The sequence below is a fragment of the Mixophyes fleayi genome, chromosome 3 (assembly GCF_038048845.1).
Source record: "Mixophyes fleayi isolate aMixFle1 chromosome 3, aMixFle1.hap1, whole genome shotgun sequence".
Classification (NCBI taxonomy): Eukaryota; Metazoa; Chordata; class Amphibia; order Anura; family Limnodynastidae; genus Mixophyes; species Mixophyes fleayi.
In genome coordinates this window covers 73894148-73913202 of record NC_134404.1, presented here as the reverse complement: position 1 = coordinate 73913202, position 19055 = coordinate 73894148, and the positions used below count along the sequence as shown (strand labels likewise).

Sequence of the window (19055 nt, the reverse complement as noted above, 5' to 3'; positions counted from 1 at the left end):
CATTAAAAAAACTTCCCTGTCAGATCGTGACTCCATACAGTCCAACTCCATGGATGGACCATTGATTTACAAAAATTGGGTGAGCAGCCACTGTTATATTGTATTTGTTAGGGCTCACGCCCCAGGTATCAACTCCTAGAACTGCTTCAGAGGTCTTCGCCTATAGTAGCCGCCTTTCCCGTAGAGCTAGATGTGCTCACAGGTACTCAGATGCCCCCAGGTCTTGTTCTCTAGTAGTAGGAGATGATAGCCTGAGAATGTAGCGCAGGTGTTTACACAGAGGTGGAGTGAGGATCCCGGCGAAAGGTTTCAGGGTCACAGGCGATACAGCAGCGTCAAAATCCAGGCAAGGGGTCAAAGGTCACAGGCAATTCAGCAGCGTCTAAATCCAAGCAAAGGGGTCAAGGTCACAGGCATATCAACAGTGTCAGTATCCAGGCAAAGGTCGGCAACAGAAGGGTATTGAATCTCAGAAACAGCAACACAGCAGGGAAAGTATGCTAGGAAGCATGGATAACCGGCAGGGAGGATTGACCCTTCCTGCTTTATATACTAGTATGGGCCAATGCAAATGATTGGGGTACAGGAGGAAGAAATTAGCCAGCTGAGGCTAATACCTAATTTGGGTGCCGGGACGCGGCGCTACAGAAAAAGAGCGTCCCGACCGTTGCCTTGGCAACGGCCGTGACAAACCGGAAGTGACGTCCCAGTCGTCATGACGACGGCCGGGACGCTGGGCCACAGAGGGAAGCCAGTCGCGGCGGTGCCCGGAGCCGCCGCGGCTCCGGGCACCGCCACGGCTCGTGACAGTATTTAAGTTAAAATTGTTATGCATTGGATTTTATAAAACTGGCTCCACTAATATCACTTTGAAAGCTGTCCTTAGAACACTAAATTTGTAGGATGAGTAAAGGTTATGAATATTAATATACCAGTAAAACTATACAATGTCATCCATTTCTAAATGGCAGATTCAATTGACCGCGGTACTCTTGAGAGTAACACAGTCTGCACACTATTACCGTTAATACGGCAATTTTAACCTGGATTTCAAAAATCAGTGTTGAAATTACTGTGCTAACGGTAATGATACGCACTATTACCGTAGTAATGGTAATAGTGCGCATGTCGCGTTACTCTTTAGAGTAATACAGTCAATTGAATCTGCCTCTAAATGTGACAAATGTATATTACTTTTCACGGTGTACTTTTATTTATTGATTGTATCCATAATAATAATAATTTGGAAAGAAAGGATGCAACATGTCTCAGAATATAACAAACTATTTGTCACAAGGAAACAAATCTATTTACCCTCAGAGTACGCTGTCACATTGTACATCTTTCATCGGCGCGATCACTTCCTATTATCTCAAGAGCAAAAAAAGCTGGAGCGCCCATCACTGTAGAGACTACTCACCATTACCTGACCCTAAGCGCTGAAAACATTCCCTCTGGTGCCACATACTACAAATGCTGCCCGCCTGTGAGAGGACAAAGCAACAAGGTACAGTACTGATATCCACTTACAAACATCTTTATAGTCGATAGCTACCTGTTATTTATTGATTGGTAATGGTAAGGAAATGTAACATTTAGCATATTGTCAATAAAGAACTAATGTGGTCATTTTTGAAACTCTAGTATAGTATAGAAGTATACTAGAAGTCATATTGTACTACACATACTTAGAAACTCAAGTCTAGATTTTAGCATGCTCAGACTTAGAAAGGGGTGTGTCTATGTGACAATGTGGGTGTGGTTTTTCCAGAACAAGGGAGGAGTTTATTTTGTCTCAATTTTGCTTCTCAAATGTTGGGAGGTATGATTTTGGATGTCATACTTGTATGTCATTAAACGGAGTCTGTCATATGATTTTGTATTGTTTTGAACTATCATTTCTGAAGAGTAAAATAAAGCTGTACAGAGGAACAGCAAGGGGTCTATTTATGATGCATTGTATTTTTCTCACGTTAGTTATCATTTTTTATCACATTGAAAAGAAATTATATAACATGTCTATTTATTAACATTTTTCAGCCAGGACAGCAGGCTCCGGCTCCTATAGGGGTCTGTCCAGGTGAATAGTTTATAGTAAAGTGATCGTAATTGCGATCACTTTAATTACAGGTTCCTATTGTAATACCCTGCATATCACAGGTATTTTACTGAATGCATTCATCCAGAAACCACCATCTCCCAGCCTGCCTCTGGAAAGTTTAATGCAAATTGCATCGGCTATTTTGAGGTGGACAAACTGCAAACTACAGCTCCAGGCTGCTCACTAGAGCTCCAGAATGTAGTAAAAGGCTCCAGGAGCTTCTTGGGAAGGGGAGGAGCCAAAAACGGACTGCTAGAGGCTAGTGTGGGTTTCGCTGTGAAGGCTGCCTGGCATAGTAGAGGATCCTCTCACAAAGAGCCACTATTGATGAACTGTTGTCCTGAGGGATGTTTGCATCCAAAGTATGTAAACACTAGCTTATAAGGAAACATCTTTGGAGAAACAGGAAAAATATCCAGCTTGCCACTGCCTATCAGACGTCAGCAGGACTCGTAAAACAGAAAATTTTATGGTTTATGTTGCTTTGCTATGTTCAATTTATTTAAGTCAAACAAGGGAGACATCAAACTGTGTTATTACAACCTCTGACTGGGACTGTAATATTGCTATTGAGAGGTTATGCTGCTCTCTGAAGGAAGAGTTTATTCCAGCCAAATCTGCTGTGTTTATCGTTACTTGCAAGATTTTGTCTATATTGCATCAGAAGTTTGAGTCTATGGTGAAACGGCCTAAAATGGTTGCTGATGAAGAGAATTGCTACAGTTGCTGCAAGAGATTGATTACTGATTGCATGCTGTACAAGTAAATAAGCTTCATGTGTCCAGCTGAAACTTTGTTTTAACCTGTGGATTACAATTTATCCCCGTGGGTTCTCTATTGTAAAGTGACCCTAATCTACAGTAATTTCTGCTAAAGCATCTAACCTGAACAAAATGGATTCATGCTTGTTGCACCCCTAATGATTTTATGTGACAAGTGTAAATTGTATAGTTGCAATAAAAGTCTATCATGATAGATTTGTCTCGATAATCTGCTGCAGTGCACTTCCTAGTATAGTGGGCAGATCCGGGAGATTGCCACATTCTCCCGGGAGTCCGTGAGACTCTTGCAAAATGCGGGAGTCTCCCAGACATTCCGGGAGAGTTGGCAAGTATGATCTAACATCCCCTGAAAATAGCACCCTTATGCCACCATATCTAATAATATATGAGGAATATTTTACAATGATGTCAATGCTATTATTTATATTCTTATAAATAAAAATTATATTTTTTTTAACAAACAAATTCTCCACATGTAAGTCAGGATTTTTCTTGTTTTATTTTTATTTTTTTACTATTAAATCTAGAGATGGCTATTATTGTCTTCTTAGAAATACCTTAATTACATGTTATCTTGGCCACTAGAGGGTGTGCTTCCCATTGGGATGTGGTTGAGGAGTTTTTTGGTACAAGCAGATGTCCGCATTGTAGTAGTAGCTGGGTGATCATGTATGAAATGTAGTAAGATAAGATATAAGTAGCACAAAAAAGTGTTAACAATTCATTCATTTTACAAAATATTAAATTAATGAGAAAAGATAGTCACTCAAGGTATGTTTGTGATTTCATTAAAGTCCTCAATAAAACTAATAGAATAAGAGTCTTCATAAGTAATGAGTTGGTAATATACTAGAAATGACCTATGAATACACAATATTTTTATGAAAAAGCTTCATGTCTGAGTTATAGGTTTCTCCTGTTACTTAGGGTTTACAAAGTAACGGTGAAGTTCAATTCCCAGAGGCTTCATCTTATCTTATATCTGGATGATGTGGTGTCAGATAAGACCCTTGAGACTTCAGAAAGGATGAATCAAGATTGCAGTTAGAGGAGCTCATTTACAATGCACACAAGATGCTTACCGCAGAGGGGTTTAGCATTGCACTAGTAGGCCTACCAGGAGCGTCCAACGCATTCCAAGGTGCTTTTCTGTCTCTGGAAACACCCCTGGGTGGAAAAATGTGAATATGTGCACCATGTAAGGTGTAAAAAACACAACAAAACCCAACCTATTGTCACTTCAGACGCTCTTTCATTTAATTATATTTTTCTCTTAAAATACTACCTTTTATTATTAATTATGGCTTAAATTATCAGTGTGAGAAGATATTATGACAGTCTTTATTAGTTGTGGGATTTGTGTGTGTTTGAAGCTTTTATTTTATATATAGGGCTCTTAGAAATGCACTTGAAGAGTGCAGAGTGCACAGCAGTAAAGACTAGGGGGTAAATGTATCAAAGTGCAAGTTTGCAACTCCAGCGATTTTCTCGGGAGAGTTGAAACTCGAGGATGTATGAAGCTGAGTTCTGCTTCTGTCAAAATCGCTACTTGCAAAATCGCCAGAGATCAAACTCACCACTGTTTGCCACTGCAGCTATACAAGTCTCCAATGTATGAAGCTGCGAGTTAGCAAACTCAGGAGAGTTTGCTTCTAAACACGCCAGATACAACACGCTGCTTGATAGCAGCGTGTTGTATCAACACATCACTGTTACACTGGCCCTGGTAAAAAGTAAAAGAATAGATAAAAGTTTTTAAAAAAAAAAAGCGTGGGGTCCCCCTGCTATTTATGTTTAACCCTAGTGCTGCCTGACTAGTGCTGGTCCCATGAAAATCGGGGAAAAATTTTGCGTGAGGTCCCCCCGATTTTCACTTTACCAGCACTAGGCAAACCAGCCAGGGTTGGCGGCACTATAGCAGGGGGACGCGCGGCAGGGGTCCCCCTGCCATAATGACTAACCAACCCTAGGCTGTTCAGCGCTGGGCTGGATTCCCTAGGGAGTGGGGTCCGCCGAAAAAAATGAGCAGGCCCCCCCCTAGAAAGAACCAGCCCAGTGCTGATAGCACTAGGGCTCTTCCTACTACCCCATGGCTGTGGGTAGTAGGGTAAGCACTAGGGTAAAGCATAAATAGCAGGGGGACCCCACGCTTTTTTTTTTTTTTTTTTAAACTTTTATCTATTCTTTTACTTTTTACCAGGGCCAGTGTAACAGTGATATGTTGACAACTCACTGTTACAACACAGGCGAGTTTGCCAAACACAGGAGAGTTTGCTAAACTCGTGAGTGCTTACATCGCTCAAAATCTTAGAGATGACCAGCGATTTTGAACATGAGCCTCAAAATCGCAGCTTGATACATTTGCATTTATTTATTTTTTACCCGCGATTTTCCGCGATTTAAACACGCTGGCAAACTCGCACTTTGATACATTTACCCCTAGGGGGTATATTTACTAAACTGGAGATGTTGCCTATAGCAACCAATCAGATTCTAGCTTTCATTTATTAAGTGCATTCTACAACATGACAGCTAGAATCTGATTGGTAGCTATAGGCAACATCTCCACTTTTTCAAGCCCGCAGTTTAGTAAATCTAGCCATAGGATTAGATCTGATCTCCATGCAAATGTTTGTGTGGAGTGAAAATGACTGAGAGCCCATCTACAAAGCAAAGTACAGTCCAAAGAGTGCAGTGTCTGTGCAAACGTTTTCTGATTGTTCTGCAAACCCATACACTTCTGCGCAAATTGAGCTGCCCTTGTGCAAAAATAGACCTACACTGGACCTAAGTAGTTTTTCACATAAGTAGAAATGTGACCTCAGTAAAATATTATCAACACTAAATGTAAAGTCTTGAAAATGTAATATTGGTTAAACATTTTGAGATTCAATCTTCTTTGTAACCTTTTTCAAGTTTAATGCGCAATCTTTCATCCAAGAAACTCTCTTTTCTGCCCATCAGGTAAAAACATATGGGAGTAAATGTAGCAATGTAACCTTCTAAAAAGGAAGAGTGCAGGTGTTGCTTATAACAACCCATCAGATTCTAGCTATCAATTATCTAGTACATTATAGAGAATGATAACAAGAATATGATTGGTTGATATGGGCAACACCTACACTCCTTTCTAGAAAGTTTGATACATTTACCCCGTGGGTATATTTACTAAACTGCAGGTTAGAAAAAGTGGAGATGTTGCCTATAGATTCTAGTTATCATTAATTTAGTACATTCTACAAAATGACAGAGAATCTGATTGGTTGCAATAGGAAACATGTCCACTTTTTCAAACCCGCAGTTTAGTAAATATACCCCCTGATGTCTATGTTCCTCACAACAAATTGATGGATTGCTAGTGCTAATACATTCTTCACACATATTATATTCACACCTCTATAGTCCTCTTATAAAAATATCATGTATATTGTGTTTATCTCGTGTTTAGCTTGCTGTCCTCCACAACTCTCCCTGTACTACTGTACTTCAGTACCACCTTCTTATATAGCAAATATATACAATCTGAATGTGGCGATAATGACCTAGGGGTTTAAAGTGTTTTTAAGGTCTAGTTGTTGAGTTTATCAGCATTGTTTAGTCAAATATCTTATAATGTGCATTAATATATTTATGTCTGAGTGTTATGTTGTCTTCTACTGTAGTGAGAAATTAAAGTAGATGGCTGTATGGTAGCACAGTGGTTAGCATTGTTGCCACACAGGGCTGTGGTCATGAGTTCAGTTCCAACCAGGCACTTATCTGTGTATAGATTGTATATTCTCTACATGGTCTCTTAGTCTAAAAACATACTGATATGTTAATAGGCTTCGTACGAAATGGATCCTAGTGTTTGTGTGGTAGGGAATTTAGACAGGGGCTTATTTAAATGAGTCATTATTCTCTGGAAACACTGCATAATATTTGCCCTATACAAATAAAGGATAATAAATAAATAATCAGCAGATTATTGCTCTTACCTAACACATACCTTTCTTCACCTGCATGAGGCGCTATGGAACGCACTTCTGTAGGGTCAAATAGACATGGTAGTGTCTGATCATTCACCGTGCACCCCAGACCTCAAGCTCCTGAAAAATGGAGATTTCCTGAAAGCCTGGGGAGGAATCTCCTCCCTACAGCTTGGTGAGTATTAATTTCATTTCAGATGACAAATGCTTCTGGGTAATCAGTGCACTGCCATGGTGGCATTATATTCAAACATTACAATTTCCTGGGTGAAAAGAAAATCCAATGTCCACATTCAGGTAAAAATTTAAATTAACCATCATAAGTGGTCCAGTCGCTGGCAGTGACCTAATAGTTTGAGGATGGTTTTATAGTGCAACTATTGCCTAAACACAGCGGAGGTATTATATGATGTACACTACAAAATGCCTTGGTTTTCCCCCAGTGCAATTGACGACCCACCCAACACACTCCACTCAGTGTGCGGAGAGGTGCACTATGCAGAAGTGTAACATTCACCTCAAAATCCCTTTACATCCTTTAGATAAAAGAAACTTTTTCTCCTAAATGAACACTCAGCTTAGTCATACAGTCGGGTCCATAAATATTGGGACATTGACACAATTCTCATATTTTGGGCTCTATAAACCACCACAATGGAAATGAAACTAACAAGATGTGCTTTAGCTGCAGACTTTCAGCTTTAATTTGAGGGGATTTACATCCAAATCAACTGAATGGTGTAGGAATTACAACAGTTTCTATATGTGCCTCCCACTTTTTAAGGGACCAAAAATAATGGGACAAACTAAACAATCCTACATCAAACTTTCACTTTTTAATACTTTGTTGCAAATCCTTTGCAGTCAATTACAGGCTGAAGTCTGGAACGCATCACCAGATGCTGGGTTTCATCCCTGGTGATGCTCTGCCAGGCCTCTACTGCAAATGTCTTTAGTTCTTGCCTGTTCTTGGGGCATTTCCCTTCAGTTTTGTCTTCATCAAGTGAAATGCATGCTCAATCGGATTCAGGTCAGGTGATTGACTTGGCCATTGCATAAAATTCCACTTTTTAGCCTTAAAAAACTCTTTGGTTGCTTTTGCAGTATGCTTCGGGTCATTGTCCATCTGCATTGTGAAGCGCTGTCCAATGAGTTCTGAAGCATTTGACTGAATATGAGCAGAAAATATTGCCCAAAACACTTCAGAATTCATCCTGCTGCTTTTGTCAGCAGTCACAATAAATACAAGGGAACCAGTTCCATTGGCAGCCATACATGCCCACGCCATGACACTACTACCACCATGCTTCACTGATGAGGTGGTATGTTTTGGATCATGAGCAGTTCCTTTCCTTCTCCATACGCTTCTCTTCCCATCACTCTGGTACAAGTTGATCTTTGTCTCATCTGCCCATAGGAAGTTGTTCCAGAACTGTAATTACTTTTATAGATGTTGTTTGCCAAACTCTAATCTGGTCTTCCTGGTTTTTTTTTATAATTCTTTATTTTGAATGGTCAAGCAATACAAGGCATACAAGATACAAAATCTGAAAGTCACAGTGTGTACATAAGAAGACATTTACATTGTAATGAAATCCAGGAAGGACATCCACAGGGAACTTAAGATGTAAACTGACCATTATTTTTTATATTATTTCTTGCTTTATCTTACATAAACCAGACAACATCAAAATAGAATGGGGGGGAGGTGTGTAAAAAAAGGGGGGGGGATAATAGGGGGGAGGGAGGAAGGAAGACCACAAAAGATAGACAAGAGTGCGGTCAGAGGGAAGGCAATTAAAGTGTATTAGAGGGTCAAGGGTTGGTAGAGCAGGAGCAGGGACTCACTCGCCACACATGGGCCTCCACGAGGAAATTAAGAATCGGAGGGAAACGCGCTTGCCGCCATTTGCCATGGAGCCCAGACTTGGCTGAAAGCATAACCTCTGTCGTGTAAGTGGTAAGTAATCTCTTCCATTGCTGCCACATTCCAAATTTGTTTTTTAAGAGCCGAAAAAGATGGAGAAGAAATATGCTTCCAGTTGAGGGCAATAAGAGATTTGGCGGCTGTGAGGATGTGCGCCGTCAGTTTTTTGGAGAATTTATCAAGATCCGAGGAGGATAACAAAGGAGAAAGATCCAGGGGTCCTTCGCAACGGGAGTCTCAAATAAGGTATTGATAAAGAAATGGATCGCATCCCAGAAGGGAGCGATAATTGGACAAGTCCACCAGATATGTATCATAGAACCCCTGTGGCCACAACCCCGCCAGTAGTCAGGCGACGAGGAGGGGAACATTGCATGAAGTCTAGTGGGGGTATAATACCAGCGATAGTAAATTCTATAGGATGTTTCTTTTAGTCTGGTCGACATAGAGCTTTTGGCAATCCCCAGTCTCATGTCCTCCCAGGCCTCCTCATCTGGCGGAGGGCCGAGATCTCTCTCCCATTCAACCTCGTGGGGGAGCTGAGGGTGAAGAGTGGAATCAAGAAAGATACTATAAAGCTGTGATATCATGCCCTTGGACATGGGGTGGAGTTTGCATAGGTTCTCAAATGGAGTGAGGGGACGCAGTATAGAATTGGGTGACAGGGATCGCAAAAAATGGCTGATTTGAAAGAACTCAAAGGTGCTAAGCGTCCGGTCTGGGGAGTGAGACTGGAGCTCAGCTAGTGGAAGCCACTGGCCTTGTTTCTGGTCTTTCTGTTTTTGTGGCTCGCCAATGGTTTACATCTTGTGGTGAACCCTCTGTATTCACTCTTGTGAAGTCTTCTCTTGATTGTTGACTTTGACACATATACACCTACCTCCTGGAGAGTGTTCTTGATTTGGCCAACTGTTGTGAAGCGGTTTTTCTTTACCAGGGAAGAAATTCTTTTTTCATCCACCACAGTTTTTTTCCATGGTCTTCCTGTTATTTTGGTGTTGCTGAGCTCTACGATGCGTTCTTTCTTTTTAAGAATGTTCCAAACAGTTGATTTGGCCACACCTAATGTTTTTGCTATCTCTCTGATGGGTTTGTTTTGATTTTTCAGCCTAATGATGGCTTGCTTCACTGATAGTGACAGCTCTTTGGATCTCATATTGAGAGTTGACAGCAACAGATTCCAAATGCAAATGTCACTCCTAGAATCAACTCCAGACCTTTTACCTACTTAATTGATGATGAAATAACGAGGGAATAGCCCACACGTGTCCATGAAATAGCTTTTGAGTCGATTGTCCCATTACTTTTGGTCCCTTAAAAAGTGGGAGGCACATATAGAAACCGTTGTAATTCCTACACCTTTCACCTGATTTGGATGTATATTCCCTCAAATTAAAGCTAAAAGTATGCAGTTAAAGCACATCTTGTTAGTTTTATTTAAAATCCATTGTGGTCGTGTATAGAGCCCAAAATATGAGAATTGTGTTGATGTCCCAATATTTATGGACCTGACTGTATATATCCATTATATCAATCATAAGTGTGTGGGCACACAGACTATCTTTGTTATAGGTGACATAATGTTGTGTGTGTGAACCATTTTCTTACAGTGCTGAAGTCTAACATGTAGGTGACGATTCCTTTTAAAAGTATCGGACAAGGCCTGAGCTTCACCATCTCTGAGCTTGAGTTAAATATGCAGAGTGGAAAAGGCTGTGTGTTCCTTCACATGGCAAGCCTTTACCTCACACTCCTTTATCTCATTGCAATAATCTAATTTCTGTAATGCTCCACAAAATGAGGCGCACGAGGGTCTTTGCAAGGCATGCCTTCTAGCTGTGTATACATGCCCTGGTGGAACTCGAGGCACTAGGCATGCCTTCTAGCTGCGTATACATGTCCTGATGGAACTCGAGGCACTAGGCATGCCTTCTACCTGCGTATACATGCCCTGGTGGAACTTGAGGCACTAGGCATGCCTTCTAGCTGCGTATACATGTCCTGATGGAACTCGAGGCACTAGGCATGCCTTCTACCTGCGTATACATTCCCTGGTGGAATTTGAGGCACTAGGATGCCTTCTAGCTGTGTATACATGCCCTGGTGGAACTCGAGGCACTAGACATGCCTTCTAGCTGCATATACATGTCCTGATGGAACTCGAGGCACTAGGCATGCCTTCTAGCTGCGTATACATGCCCTGATGGAACTCAAGGCACTAGGCATGCCTTCTAGCTGCGTATACAGGCCCTGGTGGAACTCGAGGCACTAGCCATGCCTTCTAGCTGCGTATACATGCCTTGGTGGAACTCGAGGCACTAGGCATGCCTTCTAGCTGCGTATACATGTCCTGATGGAACTCGAGGCACTAGGCATGCCTTCTATCTGTGTATACATGCCCTGGTGGAACTCAAGGCACTAGGCATGCCTTCTAGCTGCATATACATGTCCTGGTGGAACTCGAGGGATTAGGCATGCCTTCTAGCTGCATGTACAGGTCCTGGTGGAATTCGAGGCACTAGGCATGCCTTCTACCTGTGTATAAATGCCCTGGTGGAACTTGAGGCACTAGGCATGCCTTCTACCTGCGTATACATTCCCTGGTGGAATTTGAGGCACTAGGCATGCCTTCTAGCTGCATGTACAGGTCCTGGTGGAATTCAAGGCACTAGGCATGCCTTCTAGCTGTGTATACATTCCCTGGTGGAATTTGAGGCACTAGGATGCCTTCTAGCTGTGTATACATGCCCTGGTGGAACTCGAGGCACTAGACATGCCTTCTAGCTGCATATACATGTCCTGATGGAACTCGAGGCACTAGGCATGCCTTCTAGCTGCGTATACATGCCCTGATGGAACTCAAGGCACTAGGCATGCCTTCTAGCTGCGTATACAGGCCCTGGTGGAACTCGAGGCACTAGCCATGCCTTCTAGCTGCGTATACATGCCTTGGTGGAACTCGAGGCACTAGGCATGCCTTCTAGCTGCGTATACATGTCCTGATGGAACTCGAGGCACTAGGCATGCCTTCTAGCTGCGTATACATGCCCTGGTGGAACTTGAGGCACTAGGCATGCCTTCTACCTGCGTATACATGCCCTGGTGGAACTCGAGGCACTAGGCATGCCTTCTAGCTGCGTATACATGTCCTGATGGAACTCAAGGCACTAGGCATGCCTTCTAGCTGCGTATACATGCCCTGATGGAACTCAAGGCACTAGGCATGCCTTCTAGCTGTGTATACATGCCCTGGTGGAACTCAAGGCACTAGGCATGCCTTCTAGCTGCATATACATGTCCTGGTGGAACTCGAGGGATTAGGCATGCCTTCAAGCTGCATGTACAGGTCCTGGTGGAATTCAAGGCACTAGGCATGCCTTCTAGCTGTGTATACATGCCCTGGTGGAACTCGAGGCACTAGCCATGCCTTCTAGCTGCGTATACATGCCTTGGTGGAACTCGAGGCACTAGGCATGCCTTCTAGCTGCGTATACATGTCCTGATGGAACTCGAGCAACTAGGCATGCCTTCTAGCTGTGTATACATGCCCTGGTGGAACTCGAGGCACTAGGCATGCCTTCTAGCTGCGTATACATGTCCTGATGGAACTCAAGGCACTAGGCATGCCTTCTATCTGTGTATACATGCCCTGGTGGAACTCAAGGCACTAGGCATGCCTTCTAGCTGCATATACATGTCCTGGTGGAACTCGAGGGATTAGGCATGCCTTCTACCTGCGTATACATTCCCTGGTGGAATTTGAGGCACTAGGCATGCCTTCTAGCTGCATGTACAGGTCCTGGTGGAATTCGAGGCACTAGGCATGCCTTCTAGCTGTGTATACATGCCCTGGTGGAACTCAAGGCACTAGGCATGCCTTCTAGCTGCGTATACATGTCCTGATGGAACTCAAGGCACTAGGCATGCCTTCTAGCTGCATATACATGTCCTGGTGGAACTCGAGGGATTAGGCATGCCTTCTAGCTGCATGTACAGGTCCTGGTGGAATTCGAGGCACTAGGCATGCCTTCTACCTGTGTATACATGCCCTGGTGGAACTTGAGGCACTAGGCATGCCTTCTAGCTGCGTATACATGCCCTGATGGAACTCAAGAACCTAGGCATGCCTTCTAGCTGTGTATACATGCCCTGGTGGAACTCAAGGCACTAGGCATGCCTTCTAGCTGCATATACATGTCCTGGTGGAACTCGAGGGATTAGGCATGCCTTCTAGCTGCATGTACAGGTCCTGGTGGAATTCAAGGCACTAGGCATGCCTTCTACCTGTGTATACATGCCCTGGTGGAACTTGAGGCACTAGGCATGCCTTCTACCTGCGTATACATTCCCTGGTGGAATTTGAGGCACTAGGCATGCCTTCTAGCTGCATGTACAGGTCCTGGTGGAATTCGAGGCACTATGCATGCCTTCTAGCTGTGTATACATGCCCTGGTGGAACTCAAGGTACTAGGCATGCCTTCTAGCTGCATATACATGTCCTGGTGGAACTCGAGGGATTAGGCATGCCTTCTAGCTGCATGTACAGGTCCTGGTGGAATTCGAGGCACTAGGCATGCCTTCTAGCTGTGTATACATGCCCTGGTGGAACTCGAGGCACTAGGCATGCCTTCTAGCTGCGTATACATGTCCTGATGGAACTCAAGGCACTAGGCATGCCTTCTATCTGTGTATACATGTCCTGGTGGAACTCGAGGGATTAGGCATGCCTTCTAGCTGCATGTACAGGTCCTGGTGGAACTCGAGGCACTAGGCATGCCTTCTAGCTGTGTATACATGCCCTGGTGGAACTCGAGGCACTAGGCATGCCTTCTAGCTGCGTATACATGTCCTGATGGAACTCAAGGCACTAGGCATGCCTTCTATCTGTGTATACATGCCCTGGTGGAACTCAAGGCACTAGGCATGCCTTCTAGCTGCATATACATGTCCTGGTGGAACTCAAGGGATTAGGCATGCCTTCTAGCTGCATGTACAGGTCCTGGTGGAATTCGAGGCACTAGGCATGCCTTCTACCTGTGTATACATGCCCTGGTGGAACTTGAGGCACTAGGCATGCCTTCTACCTGCGTATACATTCCCTGGTGGAATTTGAGGCACTAGGCATGCCTTCTAGCTGCATGTACAGGTCCTGGTGGAATTCGAGGCACTAGGCATGCCTTCTAGCTGTGTATACATGCCCTGGTGGAACTCAAGGCACTAGGCATGCCTTCTAGCTGCGTATACATGTCCTGATGGAACTCAAGGCACTAGGCATGCCTTCTAGCTGCATATACATGTCCTGGTGGAACTCGAGGGATTAGGCATGCCTTCTAGCTGCATGTACAGGTCCTGGTGGAATTCGAGGCACTAGGCATGCCTTCTACCTGTGTATCCATGCCCTGGTGGAACTTGAGGCACTAGGCATGCCTTCTAGCTGCGTATACATGCCCTGATGGAACTCAAGGCACTAGGCATGCCTTCTAGCTGTGTATACATGCCCTGGTGGAACTCAAGGCACTAGGCATGCCTTCTAGCTGCATATACATGCCCTGGTGGAACTTGAGGCACTAGGCATGCCTTCTACCTGCGTATACATTCCCTGGTGGAATTTGAGGCACTAGGCATGCCTTCTAGCTGCATGTACAGGTCCTGGTGGAATTCGAGGCACTAGGCATGCCTTCTAGCTGTGTATACATGCCCTGGTGGAACTCAAGGCACTAGGCATGCCTTCTAGCTGCATATACATGTCCTGGTGGAACTCGAGGGATTAGGCATGCCTTCTAGCTGCATGTACAGGTCCTGGTGGAATTCGAGGCACTAGGCATGCCTTCTACCTGCGTATACATGCCCTGGTGGAACTTGAGGCACTAGGCATGCCTTCTAGCTGCGTATACATGTCCTGATGGAACTCGAGGCACTAGGCATGCCTTCTACCTGCGTATACATTCCCTGGTGGAATTTGAGGCACTAGGATGCCTTCTAGCTGTGTATACATGCCCTGGTGGAACTCGAGGTACTAGACATGCCTTCTAGCTGCATGTACAGGTCCTGGTGGAATTCGAGGCACTAGGCATGCCTTCTAGCTGTGTATACATGCCCTGCTGGAACTCGAGGCACAAGGCATGCCTTCTAGCTGTGTATACATGCCCTGCTGGAACTCGAGGCACAAGGCATGCCTTCTAGCTGTGTATACATGCCCTGGGGGAACCCGAGGCACTAGGCATGCCTTCTACCTGCGTATACATTCCCTGGTGGAATTTGAGGCACTAGGCATGCCTTCTAGCTGCATGTACAGGTCCTGGTGGAATTCGAGGCACTAGGCATGCCTTCTAGCTGCATGTACAGGTCCTGGTGGAATTCAAGGCACTAGGCATGCCTTCTAGCTGTGTATACATTCCCTGGTGGAATTTGAGGCACTAGGATGCCTTCTAGCTGTGTATACATGCCCTGGTGGAACTCGAGGCACTAGACATGCCTTCTAGCTGCATATACATGTCCTGATGGAACTCGAGGCACTAGGCATGCCTTCTAGCTGCGTATACATGCCCTGATGGAACTCAAGGCACTAGGCATGCCTTCTAGCTGCGTATACAGGCCCTGGTGGAACTCGAGGCACTAGCCATGCCTTCTAGCTGCGTATACATGCCTTGGTGGAACTCGAGGCACTAGGCATGCCTTCTAGCTGCGTATACATGTCCTGATGGAACTCGAGGCACTAGGCATGCCTTCTAGCTGCGTATACATGCCCTGGTGGAACTTGAGGCACTAGGCATGCCTTCTACCTGCGTATACATGCCCTGGTGGAACTCGAGGCACTAGGCATGCCTTCTAGCTGCGTATACATGTCCTGGTGGAACTCGAGGGATTAGGCATGCCTTCAAGCTGCATGTACAGGTCCTGGTGGAATTCAAGGCACTAGGCATGCCTTCTAGCTGTGTATACATGCCCTGGTGGAACTCGAGGCACTAGCCATGCCTTCTAGCTGCGTATACATGCCTTGGTGGAACTCGAGGCACTAGGCATGCCTTCTAGCTGCGTATACATGTCCTGATGGAACTCGAGCAACTAGGCATGCCTTCTAGCTGTGTATACATGCCCTGGTGGAACTCGAGGCACTAGGCATGCCTTCTAGCTGCGTATACATGTCCTGATGGAACTCAAGGCACTAGGCATGCCTTCTAGCTGCGTATACATGTCCTGATGGAACTCAAGGCACTAGGCATGCCTTCTAGCTGCATATACAGATCCTGGTGGAATTCAAGGCACTAGGCATGCCTTCTACCTGTGTATACATGCCCTGGTGGAACTTGAGGCACTAGGCATGCCTTCTAGCTGCATGTACAGGTCCTGGTGGAATTCAAGGCACTAGGCATGCCTTCTACCTGTGTATACATGCCCTGGTGGAACTTGAGGCACTAGGCATGCCTTCTACCTGCGTATACATTCCCTGGTGGAATTTGAGGCACTAGGCATGCCTTCTAGCTGCATGTACAGGTCCTGGTGGAATTCGAGGCACTAGGCATGCCTTCTAGCTGTGTATACATGCCCTGGTGGAACTCAAGGCACTAGGCATGCCTTCTAGCTGCGTATACATGTCCTGATGGAACTCAAGGCACTAGGCATGCCTTCTAGCTGCATATACATGTCCTGGTGGAACTCGAGGGATTAGGCATGCCTTCTAGCTGCATGTACAGGTCCTGGTGGAATTCGAGGCACTAGGCATGCCTTCTACCTGTGTATACATGCCCTGGTGGAACTTGAGGCACTAGGCATGCCTTCTAGCTGCGTATACATGCCCTGATGGAACTCAAGGCACTAGGCATGCCTTCTAGCTGTGTATACATGCCCTGGTGGAACTCAAGGCACTAGGCATGCATTCTAGCTGCATATACATGTCCTGGTGGAACTCGAGGGATTAGGCATGCCTTCTAGCTGCATGTACAGGTCCTGGTGGAATTCAAGGCACTAGGCATGCCTTCTACCTGTGTATACATGCCCTGGTGGAACTTGAGGCACTAGGCATGCCTTCTACCTGCGTATACATTCCCTGGTGGAATTTGAGGCACTAGGCATGCCTTCTAGCTGCATGTACAGGTCCTGGTGGAATTCGAGGCACTATGCATGCCTTCTAGCTGTGTATACATGCCCTGGTGGAACTCAAGGTACTAGGCATGCCTTCTAGCTGCATATACATGTCCTGGTGGAACTCGAGGGATTAGGCATGCCTTCTAGCTGCATGTACAGGTCCTGGTGGAATTCGAGGCACTAGGCATGCCTTCTAGCTGTGTATACATGCCCTGGTGGAACTCGAGGCACTAGGCATGCCTTCTAGCTGCGTATACATGTCCTGATGGAACTCAAGGCACTAGGCATGCCTTCTATCTGTGTATACATGTCCTGGTGGAACTCGAGGGATTAGGCATGCCTTCTAGCTGCATGTACAGGTCCTGGTGGAACTCGAGGCACTAGGCATGCCTTCTAGCTGTGTATACATGCCCTGGTGGAACTCGAGGCACTAGGCATGCCTTCTAGCTGCGTATACATGTCCTGATGGAACTCAAGGCACTAGGCATGCCTTCTATCTGTGTATACATGCCCTGGTGGAACTCAAGGCACTAGGCATGCCTTCTAGCTGCATATACATGTCCTGGTGGAACTCAAGGGATTAGGCATGCCTTCTAGCTGCATGTACAGGTCCTGGTGGAATTCGAGGCACTAGGCATGCCTTCTACCTGTGTATACATGCCCTGGTGGAACTTGAGGCACTAGGCATGCCTTCTACCTGCGTATACATTCCCTGGTGGAATTTGAGGCACTAGGCATGCCTTCTAGCTGCATGTACAGGTCCTGGTGGAATTCGAGGCACTAGGCATGCCTTCTAGCTGTGTATACATGCCCTGGTGGAACTCAAGGCACTAGGCATGCCTTCTAGCTGCGTATACATGTCCTGATGGAACTCAAGGCACTAGGCATGCCTTCTAGCTGCATATACATGTCCTGGTGGAACTCGAGGGATTAGGCATGCCTTCTAGCTGCATGTACAGGTCCTGGTGGAATTCGAGGCACTAGGCATGCCTTCTACCTGTGTATCCATGCCCTGGTGGAACTTGAGGCACTAGGCATGCCTTCTAGCTGCGTATACATGCCCTGATGGAACTCAAGGCACTAGGCATGCCTTCTAGCTGTGTATACATGCCCTGGTGGAACTCAAGGCACTAGGCATGCCTTCTAGCTGCATATACATGTCCTGGTGGAACTCGAGGGATTAGGCATGCCTTCTAGCTGCATGTACAGGTCCTGGTGGAATTCAAGGCACTAGGCATGCCTTCTACCTGTGTATACATGCCCTGGTGGAACTTGAGGCACTAGGCATGCCTTCTACCTGCGTATACATTCCCTGGTGGAATTTGAGGCACTAGGCATGCCTTCTAGCTGCATGTACAGGTCCTGGTGGAATTCGAGGCACTAGGCATGCCTTCTAGCTGTGTATACATGCCCTGGTGGAACTCAAGGCACTAGGCATGCCTTCTAGCTGCATATACATGTCCTGGTGGAACTCGAGGGATTAGGCATGCCTTCTAGCTGCATGTACAGGTCCTGGTGGAATTCGAGGCACTAGGCATGCCTTCTACCTGCGTATACATGCCCTGGTGGAACTTGAGGCACTAGGCATGCCTTCTAGCTGCGTATACATGTCCTGATGGAACTCGAGGCACTAGGCATGCCTTCTACCTGCGTATACATTCCCTGGTGGAATTTGAGGCACTAGGATGCCTTCTAGCTGTGTATACATGCCCTGGTGGAACTCGAGGTACTAGACATGCCTTCTAGCTGCATGTACAGGTCCTGGTGGAATTCGAGGCACTAGGCATGCCTTCTAGCTGTGTATACATGCCCTGCTGGAACTCGAGGCACAAGGCATGCCTTCTAGCTGTGTATACATGCCCTGCTGGAACTCGAGGCACAAGGCATGCCTTCTAGCTGTGTATACATGCCCTGGGGGAACCCGAGGCACTAGGCATGCCTTCTAGCTGTGTATACATGTCCTGCTGGAACTCGAGGGATTAGGCATGCCTCCAAGCTGCGTATACATGCCCTGGTGGAATTTGAGGCACAAGGCATGCCTTCTAGCTGCGTATACATGTCCTGGTGGAACTCGAGGCACGAGGCATGCCTTCTAGCTGTGTATTCATGCCCTGATGGAACTTGAGGCACACAGAAGGTACAATAGTGCTTCTGCGCTACAAAGCTACCGTTCTGCCCTTCAAAAATGACAC

The 19055-nt window shown here is 45.7% G+C and overlaps 1 protein-coding gene across 1 annotated transcript in view; it reads left to right on the top strand.

The window, feature by feature from the left end:
- LOC142143723 (allantoinase, mitochondrial-like) overlaps nt 1–19055 on the top strand; it is a 52847-nt gene that overhangs the window by 30433 nt on the left and 3359 nt on the right. The window contains 2 exon segments of the mRNA XM_075201802.1: nt 1321–1507; nt 6891–7026. Coding sequence (XP_075057903.1) covers nt 1321–1507; nt 6891–7026 — 323 coding nt within the window.